Genomic DNA, 23,006 nt, shown 5'->3' on the forward strand with positions numbered 1-23,006 from the left:
CAGGAAAGAATTGCCCATTAGGATTAACACAGTGGGGATTCCTGCTTCTGAATGGGACTCCCAATGTTTGAATCCTACTGGGCTGCATCAGTCTGGGAGAGATGTACAGTGAGAGTCACTCTCTCTGTTCACCTTTAACAGGCAATTCTGCTGCTTTTATTTTATTTTAATAACATCTTATTGAAGCAGGGGTCTCCAGAGCTAAATCGCATTAATTTCAGCTATGGGGACCCCCTGCTTCCTGAGTTAAAGGCCTCGGTATGGGGTGCTGGTATCTCCGCCATATTTAAATGTCCAGGTCACGTGGGCCATGGGAGATTGCCCCAGATTTTCCAAGGCAAGTCATCGGATACTAGCTGCATCTATATAACTGCTATATCGTGCAAGATATAACAATCAATGATAATACTATTTTTCCAAGGCTTTATTGTAACACATCTCCCAACCTATGTAAATACCTGAAACAACTTTAACACTAAATGTCTGCTTGATGACTCGGCTTGTGGATATGTGTTTCTCGTACCACAGATGTGTAAACATCACACAAAAGTTGATTATGACATTTCACCTACTTCTGCTCTGAAAAGGGCATGAGGCTAGATAATGTATTGAGCTTAACAATTTCACAAATCCAGGAAGATTATTACTCCTGCTTGATAAAGGTCTAAATCAGCCCTCAGTTGTACATAGAGGGCTAATATGGTAACATTGATACATCTAAATCTCTTAAACACTTCCTCGTCCCCCTAGCAAGTTTTTTTAGGCTCTTAAGACCCTAGGTCTTATGACCATCTTTCACCATTCTCTCTACACACACTTTCCTCTCCTCTCCGACACTTCATCTGCTGGTCACATTTATATTCACAGTTAATGGTAATTTAGATATTACTTAAATAACATGATATTAATTGTATGTGTTAACTACTATATAGCAGTGCTGAGTGAATACCAAATAAGTATGATTAGGGCTCATTTGCATCCAATTTAACACACCAGTCATAATTCATAACGCCAAACATTTAATACTAAAAAAAGGGGGAGAACCGGCGCCTCTAAAATATAAAATCTGACCAAATATAAAGTCCAACAAGAATGAAGAGGAGTCCTGTGAGGAATCTTCAACGAAGTCTCAATCGGGACAGACAAACATATAAGACAAAGATAAAAAAAGACAAAAGAAAAAAGATCATAGTGTAACTTACAAAACAAACAAAAAGCACTGAAAGGATTGATAAAAGGATTATTACAAATTTAATACAATGTAAAATAAATGAAACAACATACACATGTATGTGGGCTAGAGACACTAAAAAGGCTGTAACATCCGGGAGGGGTAAAATTGGAAACCTACTTACAGCAATGCTGAAAAGTAAAAGCCCGTGGAGCAACTTGTCTTTAAATTCGGACCAAATCCTCTGCAAAGGTGGAAACTGCAGCCTTCAGGGATCCACACCACTGGAACAACCGCTGCTAAACCACACACAGACCTTGGAGTGAGTGGGATGTATAGCAGAGGGGAACCGGAGCTGCACGCTGTGGAGGGATCGCCTGGCACCAAGCACACAGACCATCAGGTCGCGCGATGTGTGGGTGACGTCACACCTCAGCGCGAGAGCAGGGGGAACACCCAGGAAGGCAGATAAGCTCAGAGGAGCTGAGGCAAAGTCTGAGAGGACAGTGCGCACACGGGGGGTGGATGATACAAATCTCAGCCAGATAAAAAACCACCAAAATGGGTGGTTTTTTATCTGGCTGAGATTTGTATCACCCCCCCCCCCCGTGTGCGCACTGTCCTCTCAGACTTTGCCTCAGCTCCTCTGAGCTTTTCTATATAATACTGTCACTTATTTTGTGTCATTTTTCACAGTTACCGCATCAGCGCTTATTACACTGCTCTTCGCCAAACATTTAATGGCAAGAAAACATGAATAAAGGCATGTTAATTTAATTACTGAATATGGCATTTGTTAATGCACAAGTAAACTAAAGTTAAAGTCAACTTAATTAGCCTTATGCCCTATAGTGAATCTAGTCCAAAAATGTGTTCCAGATCAACAGTGATTGGAAGATGATCATTTGAGTTAATGAAATAGAGTATGTGATAGGCTGAGAAGAAGATAACGATTTAAGATACAAAATGTATGTTGTGGTTGGCCTGCCAAAATAATTTGCAGACAACTCAAGTTTTTATTATATTTTCTGGCTTCCTGTGGGTTATACAACACAATGGCAGCTGATTATAAAAGTTGTGTTACTATACATTTTATCACTTCTGAGAAAACTGCATATATAAGAAAAAAAATCATAAAATACATAATCCCTCTTGTTTTAAATTCCATATTTCCTGGAATAAAGCTGGTGCTTTTACTTAACACAAAACTAGAACAAACTTTTGACAAATGATGCACATTATGTTAAGCATGAAGTATAATAGCCCTTATTAAACAAAAAGGTCTGCAGTACTTCTTGACATACTTTACAGATGTAGTGCCTATTATTCTAAACTCGCAAGCATTAACAAGCAATATCACCAAATGCAAAATTTATTATGGCACTATTCAAATAAATTGAGCCCCAAGTAACAAGATCAATTGATTTCAGATAAATATTCTGCAAATTGAGAACTTTTAGCACATTTGCATTTAGTATAACAAGTTCTACATCTGCATATCAGTGTGACAGAGACACACTGGTAGAGACAGATAATAAAGAAGACATACTGTACAATACAGAAATACAGAGAGAGAAAATAGCACAAATAAGAGTAATCCTGATTTCCTCACACTGTGATGGTACTGTCCAATCACTTGCGTCTCTCAAATATATACTGTATGCAAATATATTGTGCAGACCCCTTTCCCTATGCCTAAGGAAAATTATTCAGCGACTACACACACTGCTATACCGGTTGCTCACAGGAGGCCTAAGCCTCCGCTACTGGGTGATTGGAGTGAGCTCTTTCTCCTATAGTGCAGCGCTTCCACCTATGAGGGATCCCAACGTTGGCAGGATAACCCCTCACAGGAACCAAACACAGTAATAAAAAATACATACACAGGTATATAACCAATATTTACTGATATACACCTATAATAACACAACATTAGCAACCTCCCAATGCAATACCCACACACAACACCCAACACCCAACACCCCAGTGTGGTTCCCCCAAAGTACTGAGGGTTCCCTAGGCACCTAAACACCCGGTGTCCACAGAACTTTCCCACCAAAGGTATGAGGTAGTGCTACCCCTGTGTGGATTGTTGGTGCATTTTATACCTCCCTGGGCACTCCTGTACCCAGGTACCACCGATGAACCAAAAGGGATTAGCCAGGTCCCACATCGTGGGGCCTCCAACAATCACCTCATGCCTTAGGGTCCTGGTCTGCCTCATGGATGAGCTCTAGCAGGAATGTTTCACGTGAATGTTTATAGTGCCCTGGCATGGTCCCAGGCCGCAGGACACTGCGTATCTGTCCGGTCACCAGTACCACAGCACTGCTACGTTACTACTGGGAAGCGTCCCTATCTTGGGGCCTTGCCTGCAACACTTTACTAGTGGTGACTCAGGGCCTAGCTGGGGCCTACAGGTTAATACTAGGCCTTGTCCAGGGAAGCAGTGCTCTCTGGACACTACCTGCTCCATTGACTCCCTCCTTACGACTGGTGCATGTGTCCTCCGCTCCGGAGGATATCCTGCTTCTCTGCTCGAGCGCGTGTCCCCCGCACCGGAGGTAATAAGGGGCTTGGCTGCATGTAATGTACATAGTATTGCTACGGACATTTTCTTGAAAAAACAACATTGAAATCCATTTTCTAATGTATTTTGATTTAAAACATAGCAGTGTCTGTTTTAATTAAGTGGCATTTAAAACAAATAATCGGTTGTTAACATGTGATTGTATTTCTGTTTCTCAGCCCCTTGTGGTGGACATTTGACAGCATCAAGTGGAATTATTTTCCCTCCAGGCTGGCCTGGGTATTACAAGGATTCATTGAACTGTGAGTGGGTGATTGAAGCAAGATCTGGACACTCAGTTAAAATTACTTTTGAGAGGTAATACAATAAACAATGTTATACATTGTGCAACAATGTGCAGAAGCTAAGGCATAATTAAAAGGCAAAGCTAAAGCTGCCAAGAAATGTCACTCTGAGGTAGATGAGACTTTGGTTGACTTTTAAAATTCTAAATTCACCTCTTTATTGTAATCTGTGTTGACATGTAAAATATTGTACAATGTTCTGATTTTAAAGTTCAGGAGGTTAACATCTCTACAGACAAATCTGAATGGTATTGAACAGTGTTATACTGTAGCAAGAGAGGGTGTCAGCTGTCTGGTAAAAAGATAGCCAGCAGAGAATGATTTCATGCTTCATCATCTGTCATAAATCTAAGCCCTAAAGATTCAAGGAGCATAAAATTGTAAATGCGAGGCTCCAGGAATAATGGAGTATAAACAGACATGCTAGGCAAAATTGGATCTCTTCTTAACTCCACTACTGCAATAGAAAACCACAGTATAATACTCTGCAATGTGCTGCAGCCTGCTGTGAAAGTTTATATGCTAATTAGGTTAATTAATAATCAATAGTGCACAATTTTGACAAAGGAACATTGGTAGGGATCATTCCCTATCTATATGAAATATGGTGCTATTGTCAAGACAGCCATTAGTGACAAGAAATGGGAGTTATTGTAATAGCTATTATTTGTAATTATTTTTAGTGTTACAATTGTAAAATATAAATATGTTTAAATATAACATTTTAAATTATAGATATATATATTAGAATTGTTCCTGTATGATTAGCTCTTGTGTTTTCCACTAACTTATATCTAGGAACATTTTAAGTATTTTACCAACCATAATACATTTGTAATTTGGGTAAATAATTAATTTTCTACCATTAACTAAGTAATTATTTTTAGATTTCAGACTGAAGTTAATTATGATATTTTGGAAGTACGAGATGGGCCAACCAATTCATCACCATTAATTGGAGAGTACCATGGAACACAAGCACCACAATTCATCATTAGCACGGGAAACTACATGTATCTGTTATTCACAACTGACAATAGTCGTTCCAGTGTGGGCTTTCTAATTCGCTATGAAAGTAAGTCTTATCTTTCTGTGGTGTGATGTGCATACCCACATACAATTGGATCCTGATTATGATATTTTTTTAAACGAAGGTCATCTGATGTACTGTACATCTGTTTATAGTCCATACTGCCTTAATTAGTAGAGATGTGTGGAACGTTCTCTCTCTCTCTTTCTCTCTTTCTCTCTATTTACAAATCTGAGTGAAATTCAAGTCAAAATCCAAGAAAGGCTTATCCTACAAAAAATAAATAAAATGTAATACCCGGTTGAACGTTTCAGTTTGTAAATAAAAAAAACCAGTGGAAATTTGCAAAAATGTTAAAAGTTCAAGATATTAGCAAAAAAAAACACAAATAAAAGTGTCCACCCTTAATATTTACTAAGCAGTGCTACTTCATAAGAGATATTACCTTTGAGTCAATGTCTAAGTGAGGGTCTGTGAAGATTTGTGGCTATATCTACTAACTGGTAGTATACCATGAGACACTGTGATGATAAGGGGGTAAGCAGGCTGACAATAAAGGTATTATGCCCGGCTGGTTACCTCTGTGCCATATTTGGGGTTTTAGAGTGTCTGCTCTTGGACCCGTTTATTGTATCTGCAATGTATGTAATTGTGTGACAATAAAGAATGTTCTGTATTTTACCTTTCCAGGTGGGCCAGCAAGCAGAGATTGCTAGGCTATGAGTTTCAAGTGGGGGTTTACGGAGAAAGTTTTGTCAGAATGTGCCTAGGTAGCGGGGTTGCAGAGTTGCTGGATACCACAAAAATGTACCCAGGAATCAGGTCGGATTCTCGGAAACATTGAGACACATTGCTCCAGCAAAATCCCCCCTTGAAAATGCTAGCGCGACTCACCGCTAGGATTCCCTGCTTCAGCACACTGGGGCATAGGGATGTGTGGTATCCCTGAAATGGTAAAGGGGCCCTAGTATAAGGGGGATGCCGAGTTAATGCCCTGACTACCCAGAACCTGGTATAGGGGTTCTGAGGCTACTCCAACCATATGAGGTTGCAAGGGTTTTTATGAAACCTAAGTCCAGTTGTTTAGATAGGAATGAGATACAGCCCGAGAATGAACCTAAGTGTTTTTCATTCTCTTTGGGACTTAGAAAAAATATGGGAAAAAATATTTTGTTTCACATGTTTATACTGTAAGTACATATGCTTGTGTACGGTATTATGAGCTAGGGACTTCCCAGTCCATGGTTCCGAGAGACCATGTGGCTACCAAGCTTGGTGCCACCAAGTCTGCTCGGGTCCCGGACATGAAAGCCTCAGAGGTTGCCAAGTTGTGAAAGGCATTTGGGCACCTGGTCTAGGCTCAAGTACTCACTTTCTGGGATGAATGGGAGTCCTCGGATAGCCATTTGCCCCAAGACACTGTGAGGAGCTTAACCCAGCGGCTGGTAGAGGTGCCAAGTTGGTGCATGCCCTTGTCAGAATGCAAATCCATGCTTGCTCGGCTTAGATAGACTGGCAACGCTCTGATTGGCTGGTAGGATTTTTCCCACACTCGGATTGGCTGGTGTAATTCATGAATGAAGCTGAAATACTATAAGAAATCCAGCATCCAATCCGTTCGATGGATTCTAAGCATCAAGACAGCAGCGGCAAATTCGAAATCACCAAAAGATGCTTTGAGAGAAATACCAGCGAGCCGCCTTCAGAAATTTTAGGGCAAGTCATTTTCTAAGTCCCACTATTAGGAGCCAAATTCTGAAAAGAGAACATATATGTCGCAGCAAGGATTGCAAGCTGAAAAGAGTACCAGAACATTTGGTACTATCTCCCGGTCAAGGGATTTCGGCAGCTCCGGAGCAGATACAGCGGTGGCATCAGGAGCTTCATGTCGATTTGAGTTCCAGGACATTTCGAGACAAGTCCTGGTCAACCTAAAGACTTGGTTTTACCTCTTATTTCAACTAGGAAAGTCTAGTTTTTTTTAGCCCAGACCCCCAGTAAGTGTGTTTTCTCTTGTATTTCGTAATCCACTGTGTGTACGTTTGTTTCAATGGAATAAATGACAATTTATTTTACTAACTTGTTTTGCTCAGTGAATGATCCCTGTAAAAAAGTTTAAATACCTTGTCTCCCATGACAGACACATACCCCTGAGTGGGCCCTAGGGTATCTTCTGACAATGGAAGGTATCTTATAGAGTAGGATCACTTAGTAAATATGAACCAAAATGTCTCAACATATTTATTTACAGTAATTCTGAATTAAAGTTTGAATGTAAACAAAAAAGTTTAGATTGCTTAACCAAAAGCATGCTGTCTTAACCATTGGTATTTTCTTTATGAGAAGCAGACAAATCAGTTATTCATCTTGTTACACAGTTCCTCTGTTATATACAGTTATACATGTATATAGAATCATGCCTATAAATAGCAAACCAACTTAAAGTTTAATTGTTAGGAACAAACACATTTGCTAGTTATTTTATGTTCTAGTCCCATTTGAGCACCACCACAAGGTTAAGAAATACATGTTGTGTATGGTAATGTATTGTATTGTGACGTTTGTGATATTTGACCTGTTTGTTATTGACATTCGATAAAGGCAATTAGATTCGTGAAGGTGACAAACTAGTGATCATGAGAAAATGACCTATACTTTTAATGGTCAGTTTTGCATGACCTCATATATCTTCAATTAATCTTCCCAAGTTGTGACATGAATGAGAGAACTGAATAAATAAATAGAAACAAATTTGAACAGATAAATAAATATAATGTAGCATGTTCAGTTATACTGGCAATTGGAGTAAAATTAAATTAAAGCAAACTGTATTAAGATGAAGAAAAGTACAGAGATGAATAAAGAGCTACACTCCAATGGTCTTTTCTAAATAAAAGTTGGGTTTATTGAGCAGTGATCGACGTTTCAGTCCACTTGCGAAACTTTCTCAAGATAGTCCAATCCAAAGTGATATGGTGCTCAGTCACAGTATAGGCTAAAGAAAGTCCTTTTCAATTTCTAACAACACGTAGTGTCTGGAATGCCTTCAATTGGTATTGTCTCCAAATCAATAAAGATAATAATACTATGCCCGGGAGAGTGAAGCGCCTAGTGGTACCCACCACATCATGTGGCGCAATATATAATAATAAGCTTCCTTCATTATGTATATAGGAGAAAAGTATGAGGTACACTGGCGACACACTTTATTCGAGCTCGGCTAGTCCCACGAATTCGGGTATACCCGGGTGTATTGAGGTTTGTGACTGTTTTCTGCCCGAGTGCATTGAGTTATTTTCCGGCAGGGATTGAAGCATTTTATTCCCGTTGGCTGCAATACTGCACAGTACATATATATATACTGCATTACAATTCATGAATTTATGCCATCTGGTAGACACGCGAAGCATTGCAGCCTATTAAATCCTAATCATTATCATTTAACAGATTAGCCGCCCATCAGCCAGGCATGAACCCAGGCTGGGAAGGCAAATGCAACGGGGCTTGTCAGAGGTGAGGAGCGGCGCATTCCAGGTATCTGCCAGGTACATACCGGGTATTTGCTCGAATAAAGTGTGTCGGTGCAGTAAGGTAACAATAATGATGGCTACTGCCTATTATCTTATTTTTTAATCCCTCTCCAATTGTGGCAGTTCCGTGAGGCGTGCAATCCATTGAAGAAATAGTCCAGATGCAGTATGTGAAAAAACGAAGCACAGCTATAGCAGCAAAAAGAGGATCAGCCACGGGTTGCTCCAATACAAAATGTAATTTAATAAGCTCACATGGAAAATTGTGACAAATAAACTATGCGTTTCGCACGCCCCGCGCTTTATCATGTGTAAAGAAAGGGTGTAGACTTTCATTTTTATAGATGCCAAAATTGATGATGTCATCGGCCCGCGACTCCCCCAGCCATCGCTCCATGGTCACATAAGACAGCGTCACTCCCTATTGGCCAGTGAAGTCAGCTGACTCCGATAAGGAAACATAGCCAGATGTAAGAGCATATACAGTAAGCTCAACATAAAACCTGGCATAAAACATCAAAAAGCTGATAAAAAAAACTTGGAAAATATAAGGCTACACCACCTGGTCCAAAAATAAATAATACTCAAACAACATACAGTACAGATAACAGCAAAAATTAAAACATACACAGAAATTAAATCATAAGGTCTAATGGTCTAATAGATAACCATGTACTAAAACACAGTTATAAACAGTACTAGATAGACAACAAGATAACAACAAAATAACAAGACCCTTCAAAAAAATCTGTCAAATATCCCTCACCAATAAATTGTGGATATAGGTGGATTGTGGATATAGGTGGGACATAGATCATAATTTAACTACAGAAGATGATTATTAATTAGTCTAACAATAGATAGTCAAAACATAACAGCATGGTACATATACAGCACCAGAATATGTACACATACAATATAACCTGGTATAATAAAATCAACCACCCTTTTGCACAATTAACCAGTGTTGGTGAAGAATATATAAACAAGGACTTAACTCCATAAGGGAGTATATGTTTAATAAACTGTATAAGCAAAGTATTTATTACTAACCTAATACAGTATATCAATTCTTAATGGACAAGAACATCCATAGGATGTCTTTGTACTCTGTAATACTCTATTCATACTGTCTATCATACTCCAAGGTCCTTAACATAACGGGGCCTGTATTTCGGTAATTAGGGGGTCCCTGAGGCTGAAATCAAATTGGTTCAGCTCAGGAGACCCCCTGGTCTTGCACACTATTAGTAAAAATAAAATTTGAGCAGCTTTGTAACCTTAGCGGAAAGCCGCTATGACAATGAAGCGATTAAGACACAGTAGCTGTTTTTTGGGGGGCAGAGGGGGTGAGTGAAGGGGGTACTTGGCCCAGGATGGAAACCGCTAGGTAATGAAGGGGTTAACCCTCCAGTGACACACCCGGTAAGCCTAACCACCCACCCTGGGCCAATTACCTCCTTCACCCAATCCCTCTACCTGCAATAAACATTAAAATACCTACTACCTACCAATACACAACCCACCCACTGTACCCCCCAACAACTCCCCAACCCCCAATAAATACAGTACACTAATGGGCAAAATGACTATTATCCAGATATGGATAATAGTCAATTTGTCCCTTTAAAATAAAAATAGCCAGCATAAAGTAACGATAGCTTGCACTTGCCCCTGCCAGGATGAAGGCCGTCTTCATCTTGATCACCTTCCATGTCCTCCATCAAAAATGCAATCTAATGGCCCCCTAACCCCTTAATCACCTTAGCGGATAGTAACCGCAATAGTAATTAAGGGGTTAACCCACCCTCCCCCACTACCAACCCGGGAGGCCTAATCACCCTACCCAGGGCAACTACTCCCACCCTACACCTACTCTACCCATTGATTGGTGCATTGTTAAAGCATGCCCATATAATATGGGCATGCTTTGCCACTCTAGCAATAAATGGGCAAGCTAAACAAAATCAGGCACAAAAAAATCATTACAAATGCCAATAAACCAAATGATTGGAACATGGTACATCATGCCAATAAAATATGGGCACGATTTACCACTATGACAGTCAATGGTCAACCTAAAAAATAAACAAGCATCAAAAATACTACATTAAATCAAAACAATCACCAAAAGAAACACACCAAAAATAAACAAACAATAAAAAAGTAAACACCAAAAAAATACCATAAATTAATCAAATAAAACACCAAAAAAAACTCATAAATAGAAATCAAAACACCAAAAATAAACAAGAATTACAAAAACAATCAACAAAGAAACACAAGAATTATACAAAGCAATCAACAAAAATACATACTGTATAAAAGAAATAAAAACAAGCCTTTGCCAAAAGGGGGCATAGATAAATACATTGGCAATCAATGGACAAGCAAAAAAATAAAAATTAAAAAAATCATAAAAATAACTGAAATTAAAATAACATACATTCAATGGTTTTTCTAATATTTAGTTGTCTTCACCCTCCAATTCCTGGCGTATCAGGAAGCTTTTGATCAGCAACGCAATGATTCTCATCTTCAGGTAAGTTGCTTCATCTTTTCTTCTATTCTTCTCTTCTTTCTTCTCTTCTGTACTTGTAATCCATTCCAGGGCAGGGGAGGGGGGGGGGGCAGAGAGATGTGTTCCTGCCATCTTCTTGAGGTCAAATACTGTCAAATGACACACCTCCAATCCTATTGGATGGTGTACTATGTGACAGAACCTTTTTTTTTTTTAAAGGATGTGACGCCATGTAAAGGGAGGGAAGCTAGCCAATCAGGAAGGTTGTGCTTCCCCCCCTTTAAGATGATGTCGCCAAAAACAAGATGGCTGCCATCATATGTTACTCCAACCAATCGAATTGTGAGATATACCATGTGATGACGTCACATCCTTTACAAAAATAGACTCTGCCACATGGTTTACTGCAACCAATCAGAATTGGGGATATACTATGTGATGCCTCACATGGTATATCTCACAATCCAATTGGTTGGATTAAAATATGATTGAAGCCATCTTGTTTACGGTAACGCCATCTGAAAGCGGGGGAAGCATAGCCATCCTGATTGGCTGGCTTCCCTCCCTTTACATTATGTCACATCCTTTAAAAATAAAGAGGTTCTGTCACATGATACACCATCCAATAGGATTGGAGGTGTGTCATTTGACAGTAAATGTTATGTCACTGGCCTTATATAAGGCCTGTCTCATCTCATTTGATCTCAAGAAGATGACGGGAACACATCTCAACAACCCCCCTCCCCCCCCAAGCATGGATTACAAGTACATAAGAGAAGAAAGAAGAGAAGAAAATATGAAGCAACATACCTGAAGATGAGGATCATTGTGTTGCTGATCAAGGGCATGATGTACCACTGTGCCAATCAATGGGTAGAGGGTGGGGGTAGTTGCCCAGGGTTGGTGTTTATGCCCGCCAAGTGGATAGCAGGGGAAAGTGGGTTAACTCATTAATTACTATAGCGGTTACTAACCGCTAAGGTCATTAAGCGGTTAAGGGCCATTAGATTGTATTTGTTATTGTACTGTTGCTGCCAACAGAGGACATGGATGGTGATGAGGGTGAGGACAGCCTTCACCCTGGCAGGGTTAAGTGCAAGTTTTATTTATTTTATGCTTACAGGTTTTATTTTAAATGGGCAAATGTACTATTATCCATATTTGATTAATAGTAATGTTGCCCATTACTGTACTGGATTTGTTGGGGTTGGGGAGGGGGGTGGGTTGTATTTATTTAAATGTATTTCACTGGATTTTTTTGTTTTTTTAATTATCGAAATTCCTGTTAGCCATCTTTGGTTAATAGCACTTTTACCCATGTCTATTGTTGAGACAGGGGGTGTGTGAATGTGGTAGTTGCCCCAAGTGGGTGTTTAGGCTTTGTGGTAGGGTAGCACAAGGATTAACCCCTTAATTACCTTAGTGGTTTTAAGGTAATGAAGGGGTTAACGTCTGCTGCCACCCTCCCGCATGGAATAAACACCCATCCTGGGGCAACTACACGCTTCACCCACCCTCTGTACGAACAACTATGCAGTGCCTGATTTGTAACCCTTTCATTACCTTAGCAATTAGTCACTAAGGTAATGAAACTTGCAGCAAATTTTCCTTCCACAAGATTGATACTGAAGGCCACGCAGAGACCCCTTGACACCCACAGAGATCACCTGGAGGCACCCGAACACCCGCGGGACCACACAGAGAACCTCGGACACCCAGGGGGACCAGCTGGAGGCCCCCAGACACCCACAGCAAACATGTGGTGAATCCCAGGGTCCCCAAGGTTCTCTGGGAGGTCTCAGCCAGCCTCCCATAACAATCCTGTGCAGAAAAAAAATGCTTTGACACGTCTTGCAATATCTTTAGTGCCAACCTTTATCTGAAGACAAACTATTGCAAGATTTTAAAGTTTGATAAGCTTATCACTGTTTAGTGAATAGCTATTACTGGCAAAAAAACAAAACAATTTGGCTTTTTTTGGCCCGTCGGAGACTTTTTTGCCTCTGGCAATGTTCGTTAAAAAGCTGTTAATGGTTGTTAAAAAGCCATTATAGCACGAAGCTGCACTGTTATCCCTGCTTAGTGAATAGCAAAGCAGGCAGTATCATGCAATAAGGGCATTTATCGACCATTAAACTACTTTTCACAGCTTTGTGAATAGGCCCCATAGTGTCATAATGATGGTAAAGCAATACAACAAATAAGACAACATAATTATTAAGAAAAATGTAACACAAAACATAAATACAGCAGGAAGCATGAACAATGTCCTAATGTAACTAATAAATACTTTCAATACTGTAAGTGTAAAGTCTAAACACAATACAATAGGGGTAGTGGCAGAAATACATATAAATACCTGTTAATAAAATACTGATAGTTACTAAAAATGCACGTATTAGGAAAAACACTAAGTAGTATAAAACAAATATAATAAACAAAATACATCAACACAGGCTGAGGAGTGGCTTAAATCACGTATAGTATGTGATCACAACCGACAGCATCCTCATCAAACAATATTAAAAAATACATAACTGATGGTTTGAGAAACACGAATGTGTCAGCTGCATGTAACTTGCTGACAATCAAAGGATCATCTCTTAGCATTTATTTATTTATAAAATGTTTTACCAGGACATATTACATTGAGAGTTACCTCTCGTTTTCAAGTATGTCCTGGGCATAGAGTTGTGCTGACAAATACATGGCTATATATGCATAGTTACATTAAGTGAACACGGTTATACATTATCTACATTTGCATGAACAGTTAAAGATAATATATGTTATAGGCGTATGTAACAGTTACAGAATAGATTAAAATGTGAAACAGGTTTAGTGGAATGCCCCTATATGTGTATAAATAAGCACAGTAACAAGCAATGCATTTTTAGGTAAAAGTTTGTTTTTATTTCATTGTTATGTATTGTATTTTTGGTGCTTGTTTTTTTATTTTTTTTGGTTGCCCATTGACTGCCATAGTAGCAAACCATGCTCATATCATGGGCAAGGGGTAACACTATGCCAATAATTTGGTTTATTGGCAAATGTTTTTTTTTTTTAATTGAAATGTAATGTGTTTTTTCCAGTGCTTGTTTTTTTATTTGTTGCTTGCCCATTCATTGCCATAGTGGAAAACCATGCTCATATTATGGGCATGGTGTACCACTTTGTCAATCAAATGGTTTATTGACATTTTCATTTTTGCATTTATATGTAATGTGTTTTATTTTTTGCTTATTGTTTTTTTAGCTTGCACATTCATCGCCATAGTGGCAAACAATGGCCATATTGTGGGCATGGTTTACCACTGTGCCAATCAATGGGTAGCGAGGGTGGGGATAGTTGCCCCATGGAGGGTAGTTATGCCTCCCAGTTGGGTAGCGGGGGAGTGGGGTTAACCCCTTAATTACTATAGCGGTTAGGACATGGAGGAAGACGAGGATCACCTTCATCCTGATAGGGGTTAGTAGAACTTTAATTTACTTTATGCTGGCTGGGTAATGTTTTATTTTTAATGGGAAAATGTGCTGTTATCCATATCTGGATAATAGTAATATTCCCCATTACTGTACTGTCTGTGTTGGGGAGGGAGTGGGTTTTTTGGGGGTAAAGTACAGGAGGTGGATAGTAAGGGACTGTTGCATTATACAATTTGTTTGCAGTAGAGGGGGTGGGTATAGGAGGAACTTGGCCCAAGGTGGGTGGATAGGCCTACTGGGTGTGTAGCTGGAGGGTTAACCCTTTCATTACCATAGTGGTTACTACCACTATGGTAATGAAGAGGTTAACTCCTCCCACAACCTTCCTGGTAGGCCTAACCATCTACCCTGTGGCGTTACCCCCTTCCACCACCCCCTATTCTCCCCCAAAAACAGCTACTTTGACTTAACCCTTTGATTACCTTTGCTGGTACTGTATCTCCCTGCATTGTTTAAATGTCCCGGTCACATGACAGAGGAGATTAAAATGCGTAGAAGACACCGGCACCCCATACTGGGACTTGCAACTCGGTAAGCAGTGGGTCCTCATGGCTCAAATTAATGCTATTCAGCTCCAGAGAACCCCTGCTACTATACTGTGTTATTATAATAAACAATCAGTTTCAGCCCGATAATACTTGGGGGAAAAAAACAAGTAGTGTGATCTTGCATTTTTTTACAGAACATTAAAAAAATGGTGATTTTTCTTAGTGAATACCGTTTTGACACACATTTCTTATAGTGCGGCAAAATCGCCCGGCAATACACTGAATGTATCGAAGTTTAGCGAATATGTCCCTATAGGTCACTTTACGACACTTAGACACTTTATTGTATTCTGTTTTGCTACAGTCTTGATAGATGATTTGGAGCCCTTTTTTAATTGGCACTCTGAGATCCGTATATATTGTTCACCATTTTGTATGGTTGTTATCTTGAGAAAGGTTCGCAAGCGGACCAAAATGTCGATCACTGCTCAATAAACCCACCTTTTATTGAGAAAAGACTATTGGAATGCCGCTCTTTATTCATCTCTGAACGTTGGACTTCGGCACTGTCTGCATCGAGCATTGCACACTGTGACTGAGCACCCATGGCAATTGGCTGTAAATCGAAAGTTCACCTTCCCCTCGGAATAAGATGAAGGAAAAAAATATGTAATAGTAGAGCAAAATAATACATGCTGTATGACAGCACGGAAATAATTGTTATTAGGATGTTTGTGATCAAGTAACATGCAGAGTGGAAAATAAAGTACTGTAGCTACTGTGCAAGAAATATAAAACAGAGAACTTGAATAAAAGAAATATTGAAAAAAGAAAAAAGACCAAAAAAAGTGTCCGCCTTTAAAGAATAGACTATTAACCATTTATGTAATTTAACTCTTTATCTTAATCATTACAAATAAATTATAGAAAGGCTTGCCTCTCTGTTCTTCAACATTAGGATATTTTGTATATCGTTGTCTGACCCTCTTTTGCCTATAAACAAAAGGAAATAGCTGTACATAAATAAAGTTCTAACTTGTGTCTGCAATTTTCCATAAAAAACCTGCTTGTAAGTTACAGTATTGGTAACGGTTGTACATTTCCTGCAATAAATTCTTTACTACTGTATTAACAATGTTGTCCAACTAACTTTCCTTGGGACCAGTGGGAATAGTCTTGGCATGATCCTGCAATCTCAGAAGTAGGACCACATCTACAGTACAAGCAGTTTAGAGTAAATGAAAAAGGATTGTATATACAAATCCTGACAACTTGTAGGAGATTACAGCATCCTGTTTCCATTTCAACTGGTAAATAAACATATCTGAATTCATAGCACATCACATAGTTTCCTGTCTAGGGTATGTCTGATAACATAATAGTCCTTCATACATACAATACAGACTTATAGGAACTGGTCCATCACTGAATGTCCATGTTACTGACCTGGGTAACCTTGCTGCGGGCATGAGTAACCCCATGGTATTTTGTACTTGAATGTGCTATAAGGATTTCACATTACAAACACAACTTTTTATATAAACAGTGTATTGTCCCTTTTATCATTCAAACCTGACGAAGAGCCCTGCGTGACTCATTATGCCCCGACAAAAAAGTATGACATTTATTGCAAGCAGAACTCACCTTTGTATATGATTCCCTAGAATCCTCTGAATTCATGTTACCTGCAGGTATTTTTGTTATGCTACTGTGCCTTTTCTTGTTTGCGTTTTGCTCCATATTGAGTGGCCACAATGCTATTGGTTAGCAACAATCTTATTATATTTCCTATTTTTTGATTTGCCAACAATATCACATTTTTAATTTTATACACACATAATACAAATGTCAAGAATAATAACACATCCAAATAAAACAGTACTAATACATACGGTATATCTACTAAAACATATGCCATCCTTCTCTCCTACACTGAATGATGTATTTAATAAACTATTAATACAGCTAAACCCCGTTATAACGAGGGTCTCGGGGTCCACCCCGAGACCACCGCGTTACTAACGGGGTCGCGAAAAAAATAAATGGCCGCCGCTTTAATGCAGATTCATCCCGCGGGACAGGAGATGGGAGCGGGCATGTCCCTCCGCTCCCCGCTTCCCCCTGTCACCGCAGGACAGCCCGCGGGGAAGGAGATGGGAGCGGGGATGTCCCTCCGGTCCCCGCTTACCTCTGATCCCTCCACATGCCCGGTGCTCCCGCTGCCTGCATGGAGGTGGTAGCGGTGGGTTTCTTCTCCCCACCGCTGTCCCTGGCGCTCCCGCTGCCTGCGTGGGAGGAGGGGGGGGAGCGGGTGGTGGTGCTGGTCGCGGCCTTTCCTCTGCTCCGACCCCACCCCCCGTCTGTGTAGAGTGAGAGAGTGTGTGTGTATGTATATATGGGAGAGAAAGTGTGTGTATGTGGGTGTGAGTGTGTGTAAGTGTCTGTGAGTGTGTGTAAGTGTCTGAGTGTGTGTGTAAGTGTGTGTAAGTGTCTGTGAGTGTGTGGTGGTGTGTGTAAGTGTGTGTGAGTGTCTGTGAGTGTCTGTGAGTGTCTAAGTGTGTGTAAGTGTGTGTAAGTGTCTGAGTGTGTGTGTAAGTGTGTGTAAGTGTCTGTGAGTGTGTGTGAGTGTGTGTGAGTGTGTGTGAGTGTCTGTGAGTGTCTGTGAGTGTGTGTAAGTGTGTGCAGTGTGTCAGTGTGTGCAGTGTGAGCAATTAGCAGTGTGTGTGCAGTGTGCAGTGTGTGTGCAGTGTGTCAGTGTGTGCAGTGTGACCAATGAGGAGTGTGTGTGCAGTGTACAGTGTGTGTGCAGTCTGTGAGTGTGTGTAAGTGTGTGTGAGTGTCTGTGAGTGTCTAAGTGTGTGTAAGTGTCTGAATGTGTGAGAGTGTGTGTGAGTGTGTGTGAGTGTCTGTGAGTGTGTGTAAGTGTGTGCAGTGTGCAGTGTGTGCAGTGTGTCAGTGTGTGCAGTGTGCAGTGTGTGTGCAGTGTGTCAGTGTGTGCAGTGTGAGCAATGAGCAGTGTGTGTGCAGTGTGTGTGCAGTGTGTCAGTGTGTGCAGTGTGAGCAATGAGCAGTGTGTGTGCAGTGTGCAGTGTGTGTGCAGTGTGTGTGCAGTGTGTCAGTGTGTGCAGTGTGAGCAATGAGCAGTTTGTGTGCAGTGTGTCAGTGTGTGCAGTGTGAGCAATGAGCAGTGTGTGTGCAATGTGCAGTGTGTGTGCAGTGTGTGTGCAGTGTGTCAGTGTGTGCAGTGTGAGCAATGAGCAGTGTGTGTGCAGTGTGCAGTGTGTGTGCAGTATGTGGGCAGTGTGTCAGTGTGTGCAGTGTGAGCAATGAGCAGTGTGTGTGCAGTGTGCAGTGTGTGTGCAGTGTGGCAGTGTGAGCAATGAGCAGTGTGTGTGCAGTGAGTGTGTGCAGTGTGTGCAGTGTGCAGTGTGCAGTGTGAGCAATGAGCAGTGTGTGTGCAGTGTGTCAGTGTGTGCAGTGTGAGCAATGAGAGGTGTGTGTGCAGTGTGCAGTGTGTGTGCAGTGTGTCAGTGTGTACAGTGTGAGCAATGAGCAGTGTGTGTGCAGTGTGCAGTGTGTGTGCAGTGTGTGTGCAGTGTGTCAGTGTGGGCAGTGTGAGCAATGAGCAGTGTGTGTGCAGTGTGCAGTGTGCAGTGTGTGTGCAGTGAGTGTGTGCAGTGTGTTTTTTTTTTTTTTTTAAACGGGAGCCACGGGAAAACCGCGTTATAACTGAATCGCGGTATAACGAGGAGCGTTATAACGGGGTTTAGCTGTACCACTTTAGTTAAAGTAATAACAAAAATTTCAATATGCATAAAAAATATTTGAATATAAAATTAATGGGGCATACTGAGACCATCCAAAAAAATGCTGTGTCTGATGTAGTACAGTAGTTAAATGAATAAATATTTATGTATTTAAGTCTAAAATAAAAATATAATCACATTACAGTATATTGATGTCACGGGAGACCAGGCAGTTTACACCATTTTGCTAGGATCATTCATTGAGCAAAACAAGATAATTAAATTAATTGTAGTTTATTCACAGAAATAGGCATGCACACAGTGAAACGCAAAATACAGACGAAAAACACACTTACTGGGGTTCGAAAACTAGACTGTTCTAGGTGCAGGGAACTCTAAATAAGAGTTTTGCCCTTATCCTCTGGTTACCAAATCATCGTGAAGTTCCACACACCACCTCTCCCTTCTCTTCTGAGAACTTCTACTCTTTTAGATTGGGGGTTAGTACCAAACTCCTGGAACTAAAATTGTCTTACAATCCCAGCTGCGACCTCTACGTTCGATTATTAGAATTTGGGCGCTAAAAACAGAATTTAGGGACCTATACACTAAGAGTTCATAAGCCACTTATTGAGCACTTACCGCCGAAAATGCCTACTCCGATTCTGTAAGCGTCGCTAAGTGGGCGATTAAATAATGAAGTGCCATAAATTAACCACTTATCGGCAGGTTTTGAAACTCGTGCAATTCTAGTAAACGCGATTAGGTTATCGAGGCCTATCGCAGCTCTAGAATGGTGAATTTCTCACAAAAGTCTCACGCCAGGAAAAGTTGGCGTGAAGGTGGTGAGAACCTGCTGAGAAGCGGCGAGACGTGACTTAGAAAAATAAATGCTTTTTTTATGCATCGGATTGATGCCGGGTGTCTCCGGAGCCTTTATCCATTAATATCAGCACTGGAGACCCCCAGCATTTATCCCATGCAATAAAAATGCATTTACAGTCAACTTCATTACATTAGCGGCTAACCGCTAAGACAATTAAGGGGTTAACCCATCCCGCTACCCACCAAGGGCCAAATACCCCCTTCACCAACCCCTGCTACCCACAATAAACACTAATACCACCTCCTCTACCCCCACATGATTGATATCAGAGGCAGCGGGGGTCATGGGGTCCTCAGTGGGTCCCCGCGGGTGTCTGTGGGCCCTCGAGTGGTCCCCACGGTTTTCTGGGGGCCATCGGGTGGTCACCACGTGTGTCTGGGTGTCCTCAGGTGGTCCCTGTTGTTTTCCGGGGGTCCTCATCATCCTTTAAAGTGATGTCACATCATCTTGAACTAATGTAACCTATCACATGGTACAGCAACTAATGGGATTGTCTTCAATCCTATTGGCTCTAATATCATTTGATATAGCAATGTGGTTTGAATGATGTAGCATACCTCCCTTGGAGATGACATCACATCCTTCACCAAAATAAGGAGGCGGGCACAAGATTCAGCGTCCAATCAGATTGGAGCTGTACCATCTGACCTTAAATTGTGACATCACAGGCCACATATAAGGCCTTGGCAGCTTATTTTACCTCAAGAAGCCGACGAGACAACATCGGTTGGGATTTAACATGTGGTTTTTGGATTGATAGAAGATTACGGAAAATAAAGAAATAATGACAGATAACGAAAGAAGACAGTGATTGAAGATTAAAGAAAGAAGAATTTTTTTACCTGTTCGGATCTTCAAAGTGGATGGCGTCGGATTGACTTTGATAACGTCGCGATACGAGAGTTTGGAGATTCGCCGGGATTTGGAGGGCCAACGTTTCTAAAGGTAATTAAAATATTGAATGTATGTAATTGTATTTTTACAGGTTTTTTATTGTACTTTTGTATTTTCATTTGTTTTATTGCCCATTGACTGCTAATGTATTAATGTGTGCCCATTTAGGGTACAGATCAATACTGTGATAGCCAATGCATTTTTGGCAAATGCTTTTTTTCTATTGATTGTTTTATTTTAGTTTTCTGTTTATTATTTGGCTTACATTCTTTGTAATTTGGATAGCTTGTTTTTATGTAATTTTCCAATGATTTAGCGTTTTTATTTCATTAATTATTTTGTTGGCTACTGGTTTTAATTGATGTGTTGGCTAGTGGTTTAATGAATTAATTGATTTTCTGGTTAGTGCTTTAAATGATTTCATTTATTGGTTGTCTTGTGCTTGTAATGAATTGGTTGGCTAATGGTTTGATTTCTTGAACTCTGGTGCTTGTGTATATGTTTTATATTTGTATTTTTGACCTTGAGGCTTTTTTATTAGGTTGACCATTGAGTGCTATAGTGGCTTATCATGCCTATATTATATGGGTATGATGTACCACTATACCAATCAATAGGTACAGGGTGGGTATAGTGGGCTCGGGGTGGGTGGTTAGGCCTCCAGGGCAGGTCGCGGGGGTGAACCCCTTAATTACTATAATGGTAATTAACCGCTAAGGTGATTAACGGGTTAGGGTCCATTAGATTTATTATTTATTGTATTTTTTCTGGAAATGGAGGACATGGCCCTGCAGTATGCTGACGAGGATGCCCTTCATGATGGCAGGGGTAAGTAGAAAGGTTTATTTACTTTATTTATGCTGCCTGTCTAATGTTTGATTTAATAATGGGCAAATGAACTATTATCCAGATATGGATAATAGTTATTTTAGCCATTACTCTACTGTATGTGTTGGTGTGGGGGGGGGGGTGAATTTATTGCAATGTAGGCCCAAATTTTTGGGGGCAACAGGAATGGTACCACAGGGCAGTGGAGGACCAACCAAGGACCCCCGGCCACCCACAGGGTCCATCCAAGGATCCCCAGACACCCACGGTGACCACCTGAGGACCCCCAGACACCCGCAGGGAACACCCATGGGGAACAACCGTTGTTACCACCCAAGCTCCCCCAGACACCCGTGGGAGCCACCCAAGGGCCCCAGACATTCATGGGAACCACCCGAGGGCCCCCAGACACCTGTGGGGACCACCCGAGAGCCCCAGTCACCCATTTGGTCCACCCAAGGGCCCCCAGACACCCACCGGGACCACCCAGACACCCAATTGGGGCCCCCAGACACACGCAGGGACCACCCAAAGGCCCGTGGACACCTGCGGGGACCATCTAGGGACCCCCACCATCCTCTGGTATCAATCCTGTGTATCAAAAAATAAATTATGGTTTTATGTGGGGGCACAGGGTGTTGTGTATTGGTGGTTAGTACATATTGTAATGTTTTGTGGTGGCAGAGGGGGTGAATGAAGGGCCAAGTATCCACTTCACTCACCCCCTCTGACCCAATAAAGCTGCTTTTGTTCCTTAATCCCTTCATTGCCTTAGCTGTTATCCGCTAAGGAAATTAAGCTGCTTTAATATAATTTTTATTAATAGTGTGCGGAAGCAGGGGGTCTCCTGAGATGAACCACATTGATTTCAGCCTCGGGGGCCTCCTGCTTCCTGAGCTACAGGCCCAGATATGGTGTGCCGGTATCTCCTTCATTATTTAAATCCCAAGATCACGTGACGCGGACGATTTAAAAATAGTGGAGATAACGGCAATCGATGCCCCATACCAGGGCCTGTAACTCAGGAAGCAGGGAGTTCCTGATGCTGAAATCAAAGCGCTTCAGTTCAGGAGACCCCTGCTCACGCGCACTTTTAATAAAAATTACATTAAAGCAGATTCATTACCATAGCAGATAGCCGCTACGGTAACAAATTTGTTTAATTTTTAATTTCAGTTTTATTACTAGTGTATTTTAGCAGGTGGTCTCCAGAGCCGAACCTTTTTTATTTGAGGTCTGCTTGTCTGCTTCCCAAAATACGGCCCCCCCTATGCATTTAAATGTCCCGTATCACGTGCCCATGGAAATAAAAAGCATAGAAGATACCGGCACCCCATTACGGGGCCTGTATCTTGGGAACCAGGGGTCCCCGGACTTGAAATCTACGCGGTTCTGCTCCAGGGACCACCTGCTCATCTACACTAGTAATAAAATGTATATTAATAAACATTAATTTTGGGCGAGATGTGCGCAGGGAGAGGTGGCCTTCTCTGAGCAGCTCTCTCTACAGCAGAAAGGAATCACTGGGTAAGGCCTTTTCAGAGAGGCGATCT

At 41.1% G+C, this 23,006-nt stretch overlaps 1 protein-coding gene across 1 annotated transcript in view; it reads left to right on the forward strand.

Annotated features, from left to right (window-relative positions):
* The window catches only part of CSMD1 (CUB and Sushi multiple domains 1), a 2,556,145-nt gene that overhangs the window by 1,837,742 nt on the left and 695,397 nt on the right, over positions 1 to 23,006 (forward strand). Inside the window, exons 16-17 of the mRNA XM_075598211.1 lie at positions 3,920 to 4,058; positions 4,933 to 5,120. Coding sequence (XP_075454326.1) covers positions 3,920 to 4,058; positions 4,933 to 5,120 — 327 coding nt within the window. The remainder of the gene's footprint in view (positions 1 to 3,919; positions 4,059 to 4,932; positions 5,121 to 23,006) is intronic.

This window comes from Ascaphus truei, chromosome 4 (assembly GCF_040206685.1).
Source record: "Ascaphus truei isolate aAscTru1 chromosome 4, aAscTru1.hap1, whole genome shotgun sequence".
NCBI classification, from domain to species: Eukaryota; Metazoa; Chordata; class Amphibia; order Anura; family Ascaphidae; genus Ascaphus; species Ascaphus truei.